The sequence below is a fragment of the Micromys minutus genome (genome assembly GCF_963924665.1).
Source record: "Micromys minutus genome assembly, chromosome: 24".
Classification (NCBI taxonomy): domain Eukaryota; kingdom Metazoa; phylum Chordata; class Mammalia; order Rodentia; family Muridae; genus Micromys; species Micromys minutus.
Window position 1 is genome coordinate 41,920,353 of NC_137959.1, and position 18,089 is coordinate 41,938,441.

General features: G+C 52.5%; 1 protein-coding gene across 1 annotated transcript in view; it reads left to right on the plus strand.

Annotated features, from left to right (window-relative positions):
* ATP2C2 (ATPase secretory pathway Ca2+ transporting 2) overlaps positions 1 to 14,745 on the plus strand; it is a gene marked incomplete at its 5' end in the record, with an annotated part of 56,423 nt that extends 41,678 nt beyond the window's left edge. Inside the window, 14 exons of the mRNA XM_080937199.1 lie at positions 1,174 to 1,275; positions 2,197 to 2,286; positions 4,182 to 4,283; positions 4,713 to 4,869; positions 5,627 to 5,797; positions 6,401 to 6,498; positions 6,588 to 6,638; positions 7,661 to 7,827; positions 10,518 to 10,586; positions 10,675 to 10,791; positions 11,536 to 11,683; positions 12,817 to 12,915; positions 13,186 to 13,327; positions 14,611 to 14,745. Of these exons, the coding sequence (XP_080793325.1) occupies positions 1,174 to 1,275; positions 2,197 to 2,286; positions 4,182 to 4,283; positions 4,713 to 4,869; positions 5,627 to 5,797; positions 6,401 to 6,498; positions 6,588 to 6,638; positions 7,661 to 7,827; positions 10,518 to 10,586; positions 10,675 to 10,791; positions 11,536 to 11,683; positions 12,817 to 12,915; positions 13,186 to 13,327; positions 14,611 to 14,729 (1,632 nt within the window). The 3' untranslated portion in view covers positions 14,730 to 14,745. The remainder of the gene's footprint in view (positions 1 to 1,173; positions 1,276 to 2,196; positions 2,287 to 4,181; positions 4,284 to 4,712; positions 4,870 to 5,626; positions 5,798 to 6,400; positions 6,499 to 6,587; positions 6,639 to 7,660; positions 7,828 to 10,517; positions 10,587 to 10,674; positions 10,792 to 11,535; positions 11,684 to 12,816; positions 12,916 to 13,185; positions 13,328 to 14,610) is intronic.
* Between the last annotated feature and the right edge of the window lie 3,344 nt (positions 14,746 to 18,089).

Consider the following 18,089-nt stretch of genomic DNA (forward strand, 5'->3'; position numbering starts at 1 on the left):
CTGAGCTGTTCACTTTGAACTGGAGACAAGGTCTCACTCACTTTGTAGCCGAGCTGTCTTTGCACTTGAGATCACCTGCCCCGGCCTCTTCAGTAGCTATGACTACAGGCTTGAGCCACTAGGCCCGTCTGCCTTGGGGTGTTTTGAAACAGAGTCTCACTCTGTAGCCTGAGCTGGGCTGAACCTCATGGTGTAGCCCAGAATTTACTGCGTAGTAAATCTCTGGTCTCAGCTTCCCATATGATGGAGTTGTCAGGTGTGAGTCACCACGCCCAGCACTTTACAAAATTTAAAAGCTACCGAAGTACCCGTCACCACCCATGACAAACTGACCCTGAGTCACTGTTCTCTGCCTCTCCCATGGCATAGCTGTGTGCTCTCTTAACCAGCAGTTTGGGGTAATGGATATTTTTCTATGGAACTTTCAAGAGCAAAGGATCAGTAAATGGGCCATGGCCTGCTCTTCTTTCTTTCTTTCTATCTATCTATCTATCTATCTATCTATCTATCTATCTTCCTTCCTTCCGTTTTTTTTTTTTTTTTTTCTGTTTTAAAGATGTATTATGTACATATCTATATGCCTGTGTGTCTGTGTGCAGATAAATGCAGTAATCTTGAAGGCCAGAAGAGGGTGTTGGATCCCTGGGAGCTGGCGTTGTAAGCAGTTTGAGGCCATCTAGTGGTAGTACTGGGAACTGAATGTGGGTCCCTTAATAGAGACCAGTATGCACTCTTAACCACTGGCCACCTCTCAATAACATTGTCTTGGCACACTGTCTGTAAACTGATCTGTAAACATTACATGGCCGATTGCTTTTCAGCCCCAGCCTCCACCATTTTGACTGACAGAGGTTTATGAGCTGCAGAAGCCTCAGTGTTTCCTCTTGGCTTAGAGTGCAGTTTCTTCCAGGCCCTCTCTCCATGCTCCTTAGCTCGTGTGGCCCTTGCATGACCACAGCCCCCACCAGGAGTGCTTGCAGCAGCTTGCCACAGTACATGCAGCCTGCACTGTCAGGGAGAGGTCCTGGGCAGCTGACAGTCTGCAGGGACATCCTCATGTGTAGGCTTATGGCATTGGGGTAGACCCTAGGCAAGGGAACCTGTGCCGTCCAGTGTTTGGTAGGGGGCAGGGGGCTTGGCTCTTGATGAAGCACTTCTGCCATGTCCTTCCAGGTCAGTGGTGTTGGATACAGTGACGAAGGGACAGTGTGTCTTCTGCCATCCAAGGAAGTAATCAGAGGATTCAGCAACGTGTCAGTGGGGAAGCTGGTGGAGGTGAGAATCGGGTGGCCGTCGTGGAACACTGTCCGGCTTGTCTGAAATAAAGGGGGGGTGACTGGCTGACCTCAGGGGTCTGCTTGGACATTACCGCTGAGTGATTAAGAAGGCAGAGGGACAAGGAAGGCTGGAGCCTGACTGGGCTCCACCTAAGTCATCTGTCCTCTCGGTGTGGCAGGCAGCCTCCAGGAAGTCAGAGCCTCCCTTCTTCCCCGTCCTTCCTCTCACATGGGCCCTGCTCAGCTGCCTTCCCTCCCCTCCACCCCCTCAGCTCCAGCCTTACAGACTCAGAAACAAGCTCAGAGACCCCACTGGAGGGCTGAGCTCAGCCCCAGTGTGCCCCGGAAGCTGCAGTTGCTCATTTTCTGTCAGTTTCTAGTCTAAATGTCTCCCTAAGCGCGTGGCTGCAGATCACTTCCATAAAGCCTGTGGCTCAGTGGTGTCTGCTCATTCTCCCGTGTGTACTCACACGCCGAGCATGGTGTGACCCGGGGTAGAGACAAACTAGGGGCCACTGCCACCCCCATTGCCCCATCTCAGACAGCTTCTAGAACCAGCACTCCACCTAAGCCATTTTCTATCCCGGTGGTACAGGGCCTGGCATCCCAGCTACTCAAGAGGCTAAGGCAAGAGAACCAAAGGTTCAAGGCCAGCCCGGGCAACTTAGCAAGCCCTACCTCAAAATGTCAGATGAAAAACTAAACAGTTGGGTGGGAGAAGACTTGCCCAGCATGTGAGAGGCACTGGGTTCTGTGCCTGAGTTTGGGGGAGGAGAGGACTGAGTCGGCAGCTTATTTCAAGGAAACTTTTGTAGCCTGGTAAGGCCATGCCTGCAGTGTCCACTCATGGTGTGAGTGAGCCCAGGGCCCAGGTGCTGGTTCCCAATCCTGACTACAGATATTAAAACCCCTCCTTCAGGCAGGCTGCGTCGCCAACAACGCTGTCATCAGGAAGAATGCTGTAATGGGACAGCCCACAGAAGGCGCCTTGATGGTGCTGGCCATGAAGGTAAGAGGTCAGAAGGGGACGTTAGTGTCTTCTGTGACTCTCCACTTGCTCCCTTGAGACAGGGTTTCTCACTGAACCTCAAGCCAGGCTGGCAGCAAGCAGTCCCCAGAAATCTTCTGCTACACTCCTGTACAGCAAACGCTCCACTGAAAAGGAAGCTCAGCCTTCCCCCTGGCTTCGCCCCGCCACTGTGGGCTTCTGCTGCCCAGAAGCCAACAGGCTAAGGGTGGACTGACCCCCCATAACCAAGGAGAAACTAGGTTTCCTCTCCACAGTGAAAGTGGGGAGGATTATGTCTGGAGTAGAGGGGGTCCTTTAGGGTGTCTCTTGGCCCTGCTGTGTCCTGTGATTATAGTCAACGGAAAACTACCGACAGCCTAATCCAGGCAGGATGACAAAGAACACAGACGCTTCAGGGATGAAGGGACGGGTCACTCCTCCAGGAAAAGAGCCAAGACCTGCTGAGGTGCTTGCTGAGGGTGGAGGAAATACAGAATGGGTCGTAGGGGAGAAGGGAGTTATAAATACCAGCTAAGGTCACATGACCACTTACAGAAACAAGGATTATCAGTTACATGCCCTGTCATGCTTTAAGAATGTGTGTGTGCATTATATACACATATATATTGAGCAGATGTTTGCGTTTCCTTTTCTCTCCTTTTCATGTCATTACACTGATTCTATCCATGCTATTCCTATATAGGACACTGACTAGCACACATGGGTTCTGGGGACTTGAACTCACGTCCTCATGTTTGGGCAGCAAGGCCTCTTACCTTCCAAGCCATCTCCCCAGGCCTAGACATCTGCCCACCCTCTCTTACATCATTTTGACAATTGCATCACGTGGTTTTAGGTATTGAGAACGGAACCCAGGGCATTGCTGCTGGCTGAGCCACACTCCAATCCTGAGCGAGTTCACTGGGTTTGCGTGGTGACCACTAACAGCCACGCCCCTGCAGAGCCCACCCCAGCGTGGGTGTGACATCCCCTGAGCTGCAGAGACAGAGCTCATCCCCGACCTGGTGTGTCCCCTGCAGGGAACCTTCTGCCTCTTACATACTCTAGCACGAGCCCCGCCCGCAGCTGGAGTGGGGCTGAGGAGGTAGTTAGCATCCCTGATGAAGAGGTAACTAGAATCCTGGGTGAGGAGGTAAGGGTCTGAGGCCCTCCCTCCTCCTCCTCCTGAGCAACAGGCCTCATCTTGGGGTCTCTTGGGATGAGTCACACTTCTCTGATGAAGATGCTGAGGGCTGCCCTTCTCAGAGGACAGCATTCCACAGCTCGGCCGTTGCTCAGTACTGCGGAGGCTGCAGGCTTTGAGGGGATGGGGAACTCTTTACAGGGATGGTGGCACATGCCTTTAATCCCAACACTAAGGAAGAAGAGCGGGGCAGATCTCTGTGTGTAAAAGGCCAGCCTGGTGTATATAGCACATCTCGGGCTAGCCAGGGCTACAATGTGAGACCTTGTGTCAATAGGGGACTACAGTCCTCATGGCTGCTTCTTTCCTCAAGTCATTCCCATGACTACCACTGCTACTGGAATTCTGGGATTTCTTACCCTTTTAAACAGTATCTCTAGTGCATGAGATATCCAGCTAAGACTGGTTTGCTTTTGGAAAACTGAGTTTGGTCTGGCGAGCAACAGGCCCCAGGCTGCACCTTCCCAGATGTCTGTTCCCCAGAAGCTTCTAAAGGAGCTGAGGCAAAGGCTTGGTCCTGGGAGCAGAGAGAAGAGATCGTTTCCCTGGGTGAAACCCCTAAGAACAGGCAGCCTTCCTTTCCATGACTGTTGCTTGAGATTCTGTAGCTGGATTACTGGTTATACGGACAACGCTTAGCATGCAACCTGGCTCGGGACGGCTCCCTGAAACCATCCCTCTCACACTCCAGATGAACTTAGGTGGCATCAAAGATTCCTACATACGGAAAAAGGAAATTCCGTTCAGCTCTGAGCAAAAGTGGATGGCAGTGAGATGTAACCCAAAGAATGAGGTAAGCTTGGCTTTTGTTGCGACGAAGTCTCACTAAGGGGCAGCCTGGAACTCACGGACCTCCTGCCTCAGTATCTGAATGCTGGGATGATAAAAACTCACTGTGTCTGTGATTCCATCCTTCCCTCAAACCAAAATAAGGCACAAACACCTAGGGAAGAGGGTGGTATATGCCCCACACCTCCTAGGAACTTCCAAACAGATAACAGCCATAAGCTAGGTATCCTGACCCATCATGGTCACAATGGGGACCCTGCTCCAGTCACAGTGTGGGGGTCTCAGGCTGTTCCTGACCTGCATTGGAAAGACCAAGGGGGTAGACCTGGGGACCTGTGTGTTTTGGGGGTTCTGGTAAAGGCTCAAGTGTGAGACAGCTGTCTATGCAGCAGGAAGCACCCAGTGACTGTGGATTATTTTCCTTCACTCCAAGGATCGGGAAGACATTTACTTCATGAAGGGAGCTTTTGAGGAAGTGATCCATCACTGTAGCATGTACAACAATGGGGGCATCCCACTGCCTCTGACACCCCAGCAGAAGTCCTACTACCATCAGGAAGAGAAGAAGATGGGGTCGCTTGGCCTGCGGGGTTGGTGTCATATCTCCCTCTCCTGCTCACCGGGGTTTGGAGTTTACCTGTTGTGTTGTTGGGATGCATGAGAGCAGGGTCCTGGGCAAATCTACCACCATCCAGAATGGCAGGTGGGGGTGGGGAGGTGACAGCAAGGCCCAGTGTGAAACTTCACAGTCAGGAAAGACTGCCCAGTCCTCCGTGACCCCTGCTGATCCAGGGGTGGCTTGTGTATTGGGAGCGTTGTTTACCACGTTCTCTAGGGCATATAAAGTTTGTGCTGTGAAGTAATTTCAGGAACTATCTCACTCCCTGCTCCTCTGCCATGAAAACCTAGAACTCTGATGAAGGGAGACCTGTCACTTCATGGTCACTTTGACGTTTTCTCGGATACATGGTCAGTGTCTTCCCAGTCAGGCTGATGTTAAAACCCGTGCCATTTACTGCCCGGTCCCTTGTTGGACAAAATAATCTGGGATGCTTGTGTTCCATGGAGGCAGGAGAGGCAATGAACTTACCCTACCCATTACCTCGACCTCTCTACTCTGGGGACAGATGGGTGTGCTCTGAGCCCCTGGCAGGCAAGGCTTTGTCCCAGATACCTGTACGCAAGCTCCCAGGGGGCTGCCACTGAATGATCTGCCTTGTGTGACCTGTGCTATCTCCCACACCCACCCTTTCCTGTCTAGAGTGCTTGTGCTGTTCCAAGAGCCACAGTAGGGCTTGCTAGGGACAAAAGGTAGTCCCCAGTTCCCACCAAGCTGTCCCCTCATAGTGCTGGCCCTGGCGTCTGGACCTGAGCTGGAGAGACTGACATTCCTAGGTCTGGTGGGCATCATCGACCCCCCAAGGTCTGGCGTGAAGGAAGCGGTCCAGGTCCTCTCTGAGTCTGGCGTGTCAGTTAAGATGGTGACGGGAGATGCTCTGGAGACTGCCTTGGCCATAGGTAACCAGAGTGAGGGGCAGGGAGGGAAGGGGCCTCACACCCAGCTAAAAGGGCTCTGAGCTGTGTAGACCCAGTGCCCTCTGGTCCACCTTGTGTCCAAAAGGGGAAAAGTCTATATGTAGATAGTGGACCTACTATGTGTTTAGGAGCTTTTCAGCCATGATGTCCGTGCACAAGTGGGAACACACAACATGTAGTTCTAGTCTGGCTTCCTCCATTTGCTGGGTATCTTTGACAAGTCATAGGATCACTCTGATGCTCGATCGAGTGTCTTCATCATTAGTGGGCTAGCAGGCCTCCACTGCCTCCTCCCATCATTGCGGTTAGGGGCAGTCATGTTGACTCTGTCCCACTAAAGCCCAGTGCTGTGAGGTCACACACCAGAGTACAGGGCTCTCATGTCAGGGGCCAGTAATACAACTTCTCAGGGGTGTAGCCTCAGGGAAGCCAATTTTGCATAGTTTCCTTGACATGGGTGTATGCCGGTTCACCATGGTTATGTCAGACACTGAGATGGGCTGAAGTCGGGTGTGTCAAATGCCAGGTAGGTCAGGGCCACCGTTCAGGCCTAGGGGCCACTCCTCAGCCCCGACTCTCTCAAAGGAAGAACCATCGGCCTGTGCAGCGAGAAGCTGAAAGCTATGTCTGGGGAAGAAGTGGAGGGCACGGAGCAGGGCACACTGGCAGCCCGAGTGAGGCAGGTGGGTTCTCCCGGGGGGCAGACAGGGCAGGGATGGAGGGGTCCTCCAGCTCCAATGTCCACTGATGGTTCTTTGACTCCCTGTGCCAGGTGTCTGTCTTCTTCAGGACCAGCCCAAAGCACAAGGTTAAAATCATAAAGGTAACTGGGCCAAATGATGGGGTCATTCAGAGTGGGACCACTAGGGTGCCAGGCTCTCAGCTGGCCAAGTGACAGGAATGGTCGAGGGGACAGGCTGCTCAGCTGGCTTCGGCCATCGCTTTCTTCTCTAGGTTTTAGGCAGCTGCATGCATCCCACGTACAGGGCAGAATGCCATCACACGTTTAGCTGCAAAGGATGCTGGGAAATGCCATCTCTAGAGGGATTAGGTACTTCACAGCTAAAACAGGAGTGGGCCCTATAAATGTGGTTGTGGGAAAGCCAGGGTCCACTGACCACAGGCACCGGAAACAGCAGGAACTAGGTGATATAAAGAGAAAATAGTCAGGTGCCCACACAGAGCTGCCCTGGCTTCTCTTTGCTAACCAGAAGCCTGAGAGTTTCAGGCCCTTCTCCACATCTGAAGAATTAATGTGTGGTAGCTCACAACTGTCATCTGAGTACTCAGGAGGCTGAGGTGGGAGGATCATGAGATCCAGGACAGCCTGAGCCACATAGAAAGATTCTATTGGGGGGGGGGAATTTTATAGATATGAATGCGGGTGCACACATACCCCAGTGCATGTGTGCAGGTCACATGACAATCTGTGGGAATTCATTTTCTCCTGTTGACCATGTGGGTCCTAAGAATCACACTCAGGACATCAAGATTGGTGACAAAGCTCCTTTACTTGATGAGACATCTTGCTAGCCCCAAGAATTGGCTTAGTTGACTGCTCAGTAACAGTGCCTTTGACAAGCCACATGTGTGTCCTAGTCGGAATCTCACAGCAGCCAGCAGCCTGTGAGGCCAGGATGGTAACGGTCATTTGCAGATGAAGAAACAAAGCTAAGTAGTTCAGGGCCATGCCCCTGCAGTAGAGCTACTGTGACTAGGTCAGTTGGCCCCAGATTCTAGAGGATAGGTGGCTACCTCCTCGTGGTAGAACAGGGAAGGCCTCAGAAAAGGTCTAAGAGGGCCCTCGGCCTGCATGCGAGTTTCCACCACCCGCTGTTCACACAGGCGTTACAGGAGTCAGGGGCAATTGTAGCCATGACAGGGGACGGTGTGAATGACTCTGTTGCCCTGAAGTCTGCGGACATCGGGATCGCCATGGGACAGACGGGGACAGATGTCAGCAAAGAGGCTGCCAACATGATTCTGGTGGATGATGACTTCTCAACCATTATGTGAGTTGCCATACCGATGTCCCCAGAATGCAGTGTGGTGGATATGGGCTTCTCGTGGGGCCCGGGGGAGTCCCTGAAGAGAGCTACATCCCAGGCTTATCACTGTAGCTGTGGGGGGGTCCCCCACCCCTGCTCAGAATGTGTGGAGCTTCTCAAGGCAGGGTCCTGGGGCTGTCCTGACATCACGGTGGAATATAAAGAGAGCCAAGCCCGGTGGTTCTCAACCTTCCCTTTGCTGAGACCCTTTAATGCATTTCCTTATGTTGTGGTGACCCCCAACCATAATTGCGTTGCTACTTCATAGCTATAATTTTGCTAGTTCTGAATCGTAACGTAAATACTTTTGGAGATTGGTTTGCCAAAGGGGTCATGACCCACAGGTTGGGAACCACAAGCCTAGAACCCCTTGACTAGCCAGTAACCAGAGGCAGCTGTTAGAAAGCAGACTAAGGGGCCTGAGGGATGGCTCGGTCAGCAAAGTGCTTGGCCTGCAAGCAGGGGGACATGGATTTGACACCCTGCGTCGACAGGAAAACACAGGCAGGGTGGTAGAGGCTGCCAGGGGGACCCAGGCCTTACAAGCCAAGCTGCCTCTCCTGATGGATGAGTTCCAGGCTGGTCAGAGGTCTTGTCTCACAGGAAGGGCAGCCTTCCCAGGGGTGATATCCAGGGCTGTTCTCTGGCCTCCACACTTATGAACACTTGCATACATAAACACCATGGTTTGATGGTTGTGTAAGGAAGACTGATACAGATGTCTCTCTCTCTCTCCTGGACCATGTTGATGACACTTACGGTGTATTTTCATTCCACACTACAGTGATTTATCCCCAATGACCCTTTGACTGTTTTCCAGGCACATTGTGTGTGTGTGTGTGTTGTCGTTGCAGTTTTCTCTTTGCATTGTATTGCTTTGACAACTGTCATTTGAATCAGATCTGAAAGAGGTCCAGAATAAAATATATTTTGATATTAAATAAAGAAAGAAAGAAAGAAAAGCCATGGTTGCAGGTGTAACAAGGCGGCGCATGCGTGCGACTCCCGAATTGAGCAGGCGGAGGCAGAAGAGTTGAAATTCTCCCTCCTCTGGATTTAATTTTAGCCAGCTTTAAGATTTTGCTCTTAAGTAAATCACAACACTTAGAGCACAGAACACTTAGAAGGCTGTTTTGTTTTGTTTTGTTTTTTAACAACAAAGGCACCACGGAAGCAAATTTTCTCTGCCATTAAAAATACTCTGCTGAACATGATTGTGTGGGAGTGTGGATGTGTCTGTGTGTCTGTCTGTGTAGCCCACGGACATAGCCATAGGAGTGCCTGTAACTCTGGCACTGTGAGGGTGTCTTAGGGTTTTACTGCTGTGCACAGACACCATGACCAGAGCAAGTCTTATAAGGACAGCATTTAATCGGGGCTGGCTTACAGGATCAGAGGTTCAGTCCATTATCATCAAGGTGAGCATGGCAGCACCTAGGCAGACATGGTGCAGGAGGAGCTCAGAATTCTACATCTTCATCCAAAGGAAGCCAGGGACAGACAGAGCATCCTCAGGCAGCTGGGAGGAAAGTCTCCAAGGCCACTCCTAGAGTGACACACTTTCTCCAACAAGGCCACACCTTCTAATAGTGCCACTCCCTGGGCCAAGCATATGCAAGCCATCATAGAGGGGTAGAGACAGTTGGAACCCTGGGACTTGCTGGCTGATAGCTTTGCTTCAGGCTCCATGAACTGATTCACTTCAGGAGTAAGGCAGAGAGACAGCAGGACATCTAACATGTTCAGGTGCATACACACAGGACAGACAGACAGAGGTGTCCCTGCAGGTATACTGAAACATTTACACAGGTGGGGCTCTGGCTCCAGTTGAGAGGGTCACACACAGGATTTGCACAGAAGGGCACACCTATCAGTGTGTCCCAGGTTCATGTATGTCTGTGTACCACATATGTGCCTGGAGCTATCAGAGGCTACAAAAGTGTGCCAGACTTGGGTTACAGCACGTTTCAACCCACAACTCGAGGTCCTACAAGTTGTTCACAATGCCTCGAACTCCCTCTGCAGTCCGGGTGGTCCTCTTCCCTCAGCCTTCACGGGAGCCGGGACTACAGGCCCTGCCGTGCCAGCCTGATCTTCATGATCCACACACTCTGCTCTAGTAATGACTTTAATGTTCTTCCTGTACAACCCTTGAGCTAAGAATGGCATTTTTATTTGTAAATCAATGAAAGATAAAAATCACTCTTGCTGGGGACGCCGGGTAAGTGTTTAAGCCCAGCACTCGGGAGGCAGAGACAGGCAGATGTTTGTAAGCTCAAGGCCAGCCTGGGCTATAGAGCAAGTTCCTGGACAGCCAGGACTACATAGAAAGACCCTGTCTCAAGACATTTTTTTAAACTTTAAATTATAGGCAAAAAAATGTGTACTTATTTTGTATATGAATAAATACACTGTCACTGTCCTCATGCACATCAGAAGGCATCAGATCCCATTACAGATGGTTGTGAGCCACCATGTGGTTGCTGGGAATTGAACTCAGGACCTCTGGAAGAGCAGTCGGTGCTCTAACCACTGAGCTATCTCTCCAGCCCCAGGTTATCTGCCCTGTTGCACCTGGGCTGACCACTCTGCATGCCTGAGCCGCCCCCCTCCCTCCCATCTCTTGCCCACAAACACTCTTGCCTCCCTTTCAGGAGCGCAGTGGAGGAAGGCAAGGGCATCTTCTACAACATCAAGAACTTTGTCCGCTTCCAGCTGAGCACGTAAGCAGAGACCGACATTCCTCCGTACCCACCGGGTGCTGCATCTGGTGTGTGCGCTGACGGGCTGTCTGTCGCCTCTGCCCCACAGGAGCATCGCAGCCCTGAGCCTCATCACCCTGTCCACCGTGTGCAACCTGCCCAGCCCCCTCAATGCCATGCAGATCCTGTGGGTGAACATCATCATGGACGGGCCGCCGGCACAGAGGTGAGGCACTGGGCTCAGGCAGGACCACAGGTCCCACTCGGACCTCTCCGGGCTGCTCAAGTAGGAACAGTTTCTGGAAGGGCAGACTGGGAGCCCTGTGCTCTCTTGGTCAGTGGTTGCTTGCACAGGGTAGTGGCATTACAAACACAGCCGATGCTTCTGTTGGTGGCACTGCAATCATCCAAGGTACACAGTGGGAGAGCCCAGCCCGGTTCATCGGAGCCCAGTGGGGCTGAGGTTTCACAAGGCTCCTGGGGCATGTCAGGTCAGGGAGCTCCTAGGTCTCTACCCCACATAAAATCTGGGCTCCTGATGTTTCTGGGCAACAGAGTTGGGCCCTGTTTCTCCAGGCACCACTTAGGACACCTTACGGTAATGCACGGGGGTTAGGCCGTGACATTGGGAGGGCCGGAGTCCAGTGCTGGTCCTTGCTAGGTTCTCGGGCCTCTCTGCATCTGGATACCTGGAGACAGATGAGTAGAGTCAGCTATGGCTCTCTGTGGGACAGATGCTCAAGGACAAGAGCAGCCCTGCTCACAGGTGACAATTTGCAGGGCAAGTCTGAGGTGTCCTTTAAAGAAAAAAAAAATTAAGGAAAGCTCTCTGTGTGTAGTATGATTTACTATATAACCCGGGCTGGCCTTGAACCCAGAGATCCTCCTGCCTCAGCCTTCTGAAAGCTGGGGTTACAGATTGTGCACCACCTGGGCAAGCTTCTGAGTGACCGTTGTCTTTTCTGCACAGCCTGGGGGTGGAGCCTGTGGACAGAGACGCGCTGCGGAGGCCTCCACGGAGCATCAGGGACACGATCCTGAACAGAGCCCTGATCCTGAAGGTCCTCATGTCTGCTGCTGTCATCATAGGGGGGACCCTCTTTGTCTTCTGGAGAGAGGTGAGCAGGGCATGGCCTTGGCACACTCACACACACACACACAAGAAGGGGAGCCTTGTGCACAACTGGGCACTGGGTGCTCTCTCTGAGGCGTCCATACACACACACAAACACACACACGAGAACTTGGTGCTGTCAGAGGCCAGAGAATGGGCGCTCAATGAAGAGAAGTATGAAGAGCAAGTGCTGAAGCCAGAGCACAGACAATGGGTTTTAGAGCCCTCGCCATGTTTATTGTCACTTACGGTCTGAATCCATCCTAGCATGAGTAAATTTCAGGGCCCACCGGGCTGAAAAGCCTCTGGCAAGGTTGGATATTACCAAGATGAGGAATGGGGTGGTAATATGAACCACCAGGGAGGCTGAGGAATCCCTTTTGTGTTTATACATGTCCTCCAGGGCGTCCAGATGGGAACTTGGCTCTGAAAGCCTGCATGGCAGCCAGGGTGGAGGGAGAGATATGGGACTGAGCTGGGTTCTAGCCTGGAGAGGATTCTATCAGGTTGGGGGGTGGAACTGAGGCAAAGGTGTCTGAAAACTTGCACCTCCAAATCCATTTCACTGGGGCTCTGGGCCAGTCCTTGTCAATGAGCAAGCCTGGACAGACACCTCAGATGCTTTTATCATGCTGAGTTATCTCAGGTCAGCTGTCCCACATTCCTCATAGCACATGGGTTCTGGTCTGTGGGTTTGTGTAGTGGGGTGTCCTGCAAGGTAGCTCTCAGCCTTCCTAAGACTGAGCCCCTCTAATACAGTTCCTCATGCTCCGGTGATTCCCAACCATAGGATTATTTCTGTTGGTACCTCGTGATGGTAATTTTGCTACTGTTGTGAATTGTAAATATCTGATGGTTTTAGGGGGACCCTTGTAAAAGAACCATTTATCCCCAAAGGGGTCACGACCTACGGGAGAAGGTGCCTTCCAGATGTGTTGGCAGCTGCCACTCCTCCTAGGGCGCGAGTCCCCTGGGGCAGGCACAAGGCCAGCTTCTAGGGTATGTCTTTGGGGCTGGGTTGACCAGCGATCCTTGGGCAGCACCCACAGGCCACCCCGGCACGCTGCACCCCTCAGCTGTAAGGCAGGAAGTCCTCTTCCTCCTCTGCCATGAGCTTGTCTGTATACTGCATTCTAGATCCCAGAGAATGGAACCAGCACCCCACGCACCACCACCATGGCCTTCACCTGCTTCGTGTTTTTCGACCTCTTCAACGCCCTAAGCTGTCGCTCTCAGGTGAGCAGAGCTGGCCCTGCCTGACAGGGACGCTGTAGCACCGTCTCTCTACACTCAGAGACAAACAGAGGTTTGGGGAGAGGGGTAGAGATTTCAGCCTTCATACCCCCAGGGGCTCCAGCTCCAACACACCCCAGGGCCTGTCATTCTGTCCAGCTGCCAACTTGGGGGATGGGAGGGAGGGACAGACTGCACCATCTCCCTGGGGCACAGCTCCTGAAGCCATACTCCGTGCTTACACCAGCCCACTCATGCCTCTCATCCCCACAGACCAAGCTGATATATGAGATCGGCTTTTTCCGGAACCGCATGTTCCTGTACTCGGTCCTTGGGTCCCTCCTGGGGCAGCTGGCTGTGATCTATGCCCCGCCCTTGCAAAAGGTCTTCCAGACAGAAAACCTGAGCGTGCTCGGTGAGTCAGGGAAACGGAGACTGACTGGGGTGAAGCCGTGAGGGCCACAGAGAGGAAGCTTGAAGTCCGTGCTGCCCTCAAAAGGCAGGCTAGTCCACAGGCTTCTGTTCTGTGGCACACAGGGTGGGGAGGTGACATGCAGACACAAAGGAAGCTCCAAAGAAGTCCCCTCTGCAGAGTCCCGGTGCTAGGACTGGCAAGCGGCATCCTGAGCCTCAGGACTTGACTAGAATGATTTGTACAGGTGCTCATCTGAGCTGGCCGTCCTGCAGTCCTTGCTGAAAAGGACGGAATAGAGCAGTCAGGGATGCCCAGAGGTATCCAGTGCAGTGTTCATATCCAGCTCTGGAGCCCAGGACTCCCCAACTGCCAAACAGGGGTGGGTCCTGCAGCAAAACTAACCCAAGAACAGTGGTTGCAGGTCCCCTGCCTTTCCTTCTGTACCACACTGGTCAGTGGCTACCTCCATCCAGGAGCAGGGGACAGGTCAGATCTAGGACAGAGTAGGCCACTGCTCCAGCGCAGATCACTTCAGGCCCCAAATGACCACATGGGTGTGCAAATATGCAAACAGAGCAAGCACTTGAGACCTCAGAGCAGGCCAGGAAGGGGAGCCCTCCCTGTGACCTAAACTCTGAGTTCCTGTGGGGCCCCAGTGAGTATTCTATGGGAGCGAGCAATGAAAAGGAACCCAGTTGCTGGGAACACGGGTCAGCGTGAGGACTCAGGTTTCCTCTCCAGAATCCATGTTACTGCTGAGGAGGCAGAGACAAAGGACTTGAGCTCAGTGGCTGGCCAGCCTAGCTGAAAATGGTGACTCCTAGGTTCAGTGAGAGATGCTGTCTCCAAAAAGGAAGGTGGAGGGCAGAGATAGCCAATCATGTGCAAAGAAAATACTTGGGATGGGGCCAAGTGTCTGCTTGGCTTGGCTCCACCCCCAGCTCCATGTGACCTGGGCAGGGCTGTAACCCCTACCCTGGTGCTAGTGAGCTGCAGGCAGGAGGGTCAGGAATAAGAAGTCCTCAGCCTCACAAGCACCTCAGAAAGACAGGGAAGCCACAATCAAGTTTCTAAGCAGCCTTTTCCATGGTGGGTTAGAAAGTCCGCTTGCCAAAGTCATGGTGACTTGTTTGGGCATCTAACGTCACGGAAGGACCCTGACCTCTTCAAGGGTGGTAAGCCCCTTCCCATCGGCCCCTGCAAGTCTGTAAGGTTGAAGTGGGCAGGGAACACGGTGGGTGGTCTGCAGGCAGGCACTACTGTCTGGGGCTCTCTTCCCACAGACCTGCTGCTGCTGACTGGCCTGGCCTCATCTGTCTTCGTCCTGTCCGAGCTCCTCAAGCTGTGTGAAAAGTTCTACTCCAGAGCCAAGCCCGCTCAGATGCTCTCTGAGGCTGTGTAAAGGGACCGATGTGTCGTGGCCCTGACTGGCCTGTCCCTGTCCTTCTGCACTATCCAGTCCAAGAGGCAAATTTTAGGGACCGTGCGACATCGGGACCTTGGCTCCACATGTCCTCCATGGGACAGGGTGGAGCTCAGACTAAAACATGGCGCTATTTATTAAACCACCGTGTTTTTTATTTAGCCCGTCTCTCTCTCCGCTTCATTGCTTGCTGCCCGTGGGGTGACGCAGGACTTCACGGCCACTCTGCCCAATCTGAGATACCGTTCTACAAAGAGCTTTGTCTTGTGATTTTGGAGTTCAAATCCCCTGTGTTCCAGTGGGCTGGGGACTCTGAAAGTATGATTTATGTAAAATCTGGTTCAGAACAAAGACACGGTGGCATCGCTGAGCGTGGATGGGGTGTTTACTGAGAGCTGAAATTCCACAGACCCTTCCACTCACTGTGATGGAAGCGCAGTGGGGCCCAGGGTTAGCAAAGCTGTGGATGCCAAAACAAAACCTATTCCTGACAGGGATGCCTCATAAATACAAACACCAATGGACTCTCCCTTCCCCCAGAAACAGCTCAAAGCACGTGCTAGCATCATACCTCAGGGAGGTGGTGGCCGTGTCACCGGGCTGAGTACTCATCTGACATGCCAGCTAGGGCAAGAAGGCTATAAGTTCAAGGTCATCCTGGACAACTCAGCAAGACTCATGATCCCCCTGCCTCTGCTATAGAACAGCTGGGTTTAGTGCTTGAACATCCACCTAACAGATGAACCCCTGGCTCAGTCCCACACTGAAGACAGAATCATGGGAAAACCATGGTGTAATGCCACTGGAGGAACCTTGCCTGCACACGCAAAAGATGACCTATAGATGAACGAAAACCATGGTGACGGCTGTCAGAAGGAGCTGGGACCTGCAGCGTAGCATCATTGGCTGGCGGCATCAGCTTCCTTCTCAAGGGGAAGCCCGGACCCTTGTATGTCAAGGGGCTGGACAGATGGTCCTGTGATACTCATGGCTGGGGTTCATGATACGAAAGGATTCAGGGACAAATATCACACACACGTGTACATCTATCTGCACACAGGCATAGGTCCTCACACACACGTGCACCTGCAGACAAAAACATATGTGTGATAAAAATGCCAGTGTATATATAGTATAAAAAAAGTCCTTTTCAATCAAGGTGGAGAAGGGCGCCTAGAAAGCCAGAGGGACACTGAAAACTCGAGCTGCACCCCACACTCCTTGGTGAGCAGGCACTGGGCATTACAGGGCTGGCTCAGAGCCCTGCCATACCTCAGCCAGGCGTGACGGGGTACTATAGACAGCATTCGAGGCAGAAGTAGGGGGACCGTGAGTCAATGGCTAGCCTAGGCTATCTACAAGACTGTCACAAAAGCCAAGGGCTGGGGACTCAACACTGTAGGGAGCATTTGCCTGGCGCACCAACCTCCACACCCCACCCCTGTTGCAATCCACAGCACTGCCAGAAAGGAAAATGAGCATCTTTTAAACCGAGTCTTTCAGTCATCCCAGAGACAGTGCCAAACATTGGAAAAGATGGAGAGAAACCCTGAGCAAATCCCACTGAGGGACAGACTGTGTGTGGATGCCGCTGTGCCCAGGTGTGCAGAGAGTAGCCTCCAGAGGAGCCTGGGGAGGAGGGGTAAACCTTCCCAGAGCTGTCCTCTCTGCTCTCCATCCTTCCAGACCCTCCCTCAGGTGCTTGTTATAACAACCGTGTGTGCAGCTAGGTCTGCGTTTCTTTACCTCTTCCTTCTAGCACTTGCTGGGCTCCGCTCCGGCTCTGCCTGTAGAACGGTCTCTGGTGCTCACAGCTTCCTTCTTCTGTCCATTTCACAGAAGACCTCAGTTTACAAGGAATGAGAAGTTCCTCGGGGTCCTTCTGACATCCCACGGGCGCTTGTGCCCTGAGAAACTTGTTAGAGGTATGGGAAGCAAAGCCTGTCACCCGGACAGCAAGAGGGCTGCACTCTGTGAGCCCCTCCTGACTTTAGGGTGCTGCCTTAAGCAGAGTCCCAGCCCAGCAGAGGTCAGCAAGAATAGGGACCATGGTGTCATGACCTCCCAAGGGGTCACACCAGGTCAGCCACCAATGAAAGACATGAATACAATTTTATTTAAAACAACACTTGCCAGGCAGTGGTGGAGCACACCTCTAATCCCTGCACTTGGGAGGCAGAGGCAGACGCATCTCTGAGTTGGAGGCAGGCTTGTTGGAGGACAGCCAGGGCTACACGGAGAAACCCTGTCTCAAAAAACAAAACAAAGCAAAACAAAAGACACACTCCAGTGTACAATGACCTAATTCTGTGAAGTCACACTGGGGTTGTCTGGAGATTCTAGTGTGTTTTCTATCCCACAGACCACTGACAACTGGCTTCTTGCCAAGGAAACCAAAATGGCCCAGCCCTTGTCAGTACCACACGCCAACCCCTCCGTGCACAGAGAATGGCACTTTGGTTTGGAAGCTCTTGCCTCAGACCTTCTGTTATGCTCAAGGTTGTTATGTGGAGTATTCCAGGAGCTTCCTGGGCAAAAATGCAGAACTGGAAAAATGCACATTACTGACTCTACTGTGGCTTCTGATTGAGGCAAACTGTATATGCAGAAGTAAAATTTGTGTCAGATCCATAAAGGCTGAAGTTTACAGCAAAAGACAAACAAGACAATGAGGTCTCAGGGGCCCACAGCTCTGGGTGGATGGATCTGGGCGGCCATCACTCACAGTGTGATGGGCAGCCTGGCTACCTGAGCCGTCTTCGGTCTTTGGGGACTGGAGTCTGTCTGAAGTGGGTCTATGCTGTCTCCTAGCTCATCCTCCTCCTGAGAAGCCCTGGGCTCTGACCTCAGAGAAGACACTTAGAGGCTGACACTCCAGCCAAGGCCGGACATCACCCACCACTGACATCTGGGATGGGCACTCTTATGTGCACATTAGGCAAGCCCACAGACTCCAAGTTGCCCCCAAAGGTTCCAGGTCCCATATCTGGGTTAGCAGCACAGTAAAAGCTTGGTCTCTGGGTAAATAGGTTGAGTTTTCCCACTTGTTCATCAGATTCATTTAAAAAATGTGAAAGCTAGACAGGACCCCCATAGCAAGCCCGCTCTGAGGACCCTCATGGTAAGCCTGCACTGAGAATCCCCATGGTAAGCCCACTCTGGGAACTCCAATGGCAAGCCTGCTCTGAGGACCTGCCCCTAGAGACATTTCCTTCAGATCTTCAGCTACAAACCCACAAACTCCATGCTGCGGATGTGTGTGGGTATTTTCACAGAGTACCAAGATAAACATTCCTGTCTTTCCACTCATGGTGGGCCATCGGGGCACTTAGAGGGACC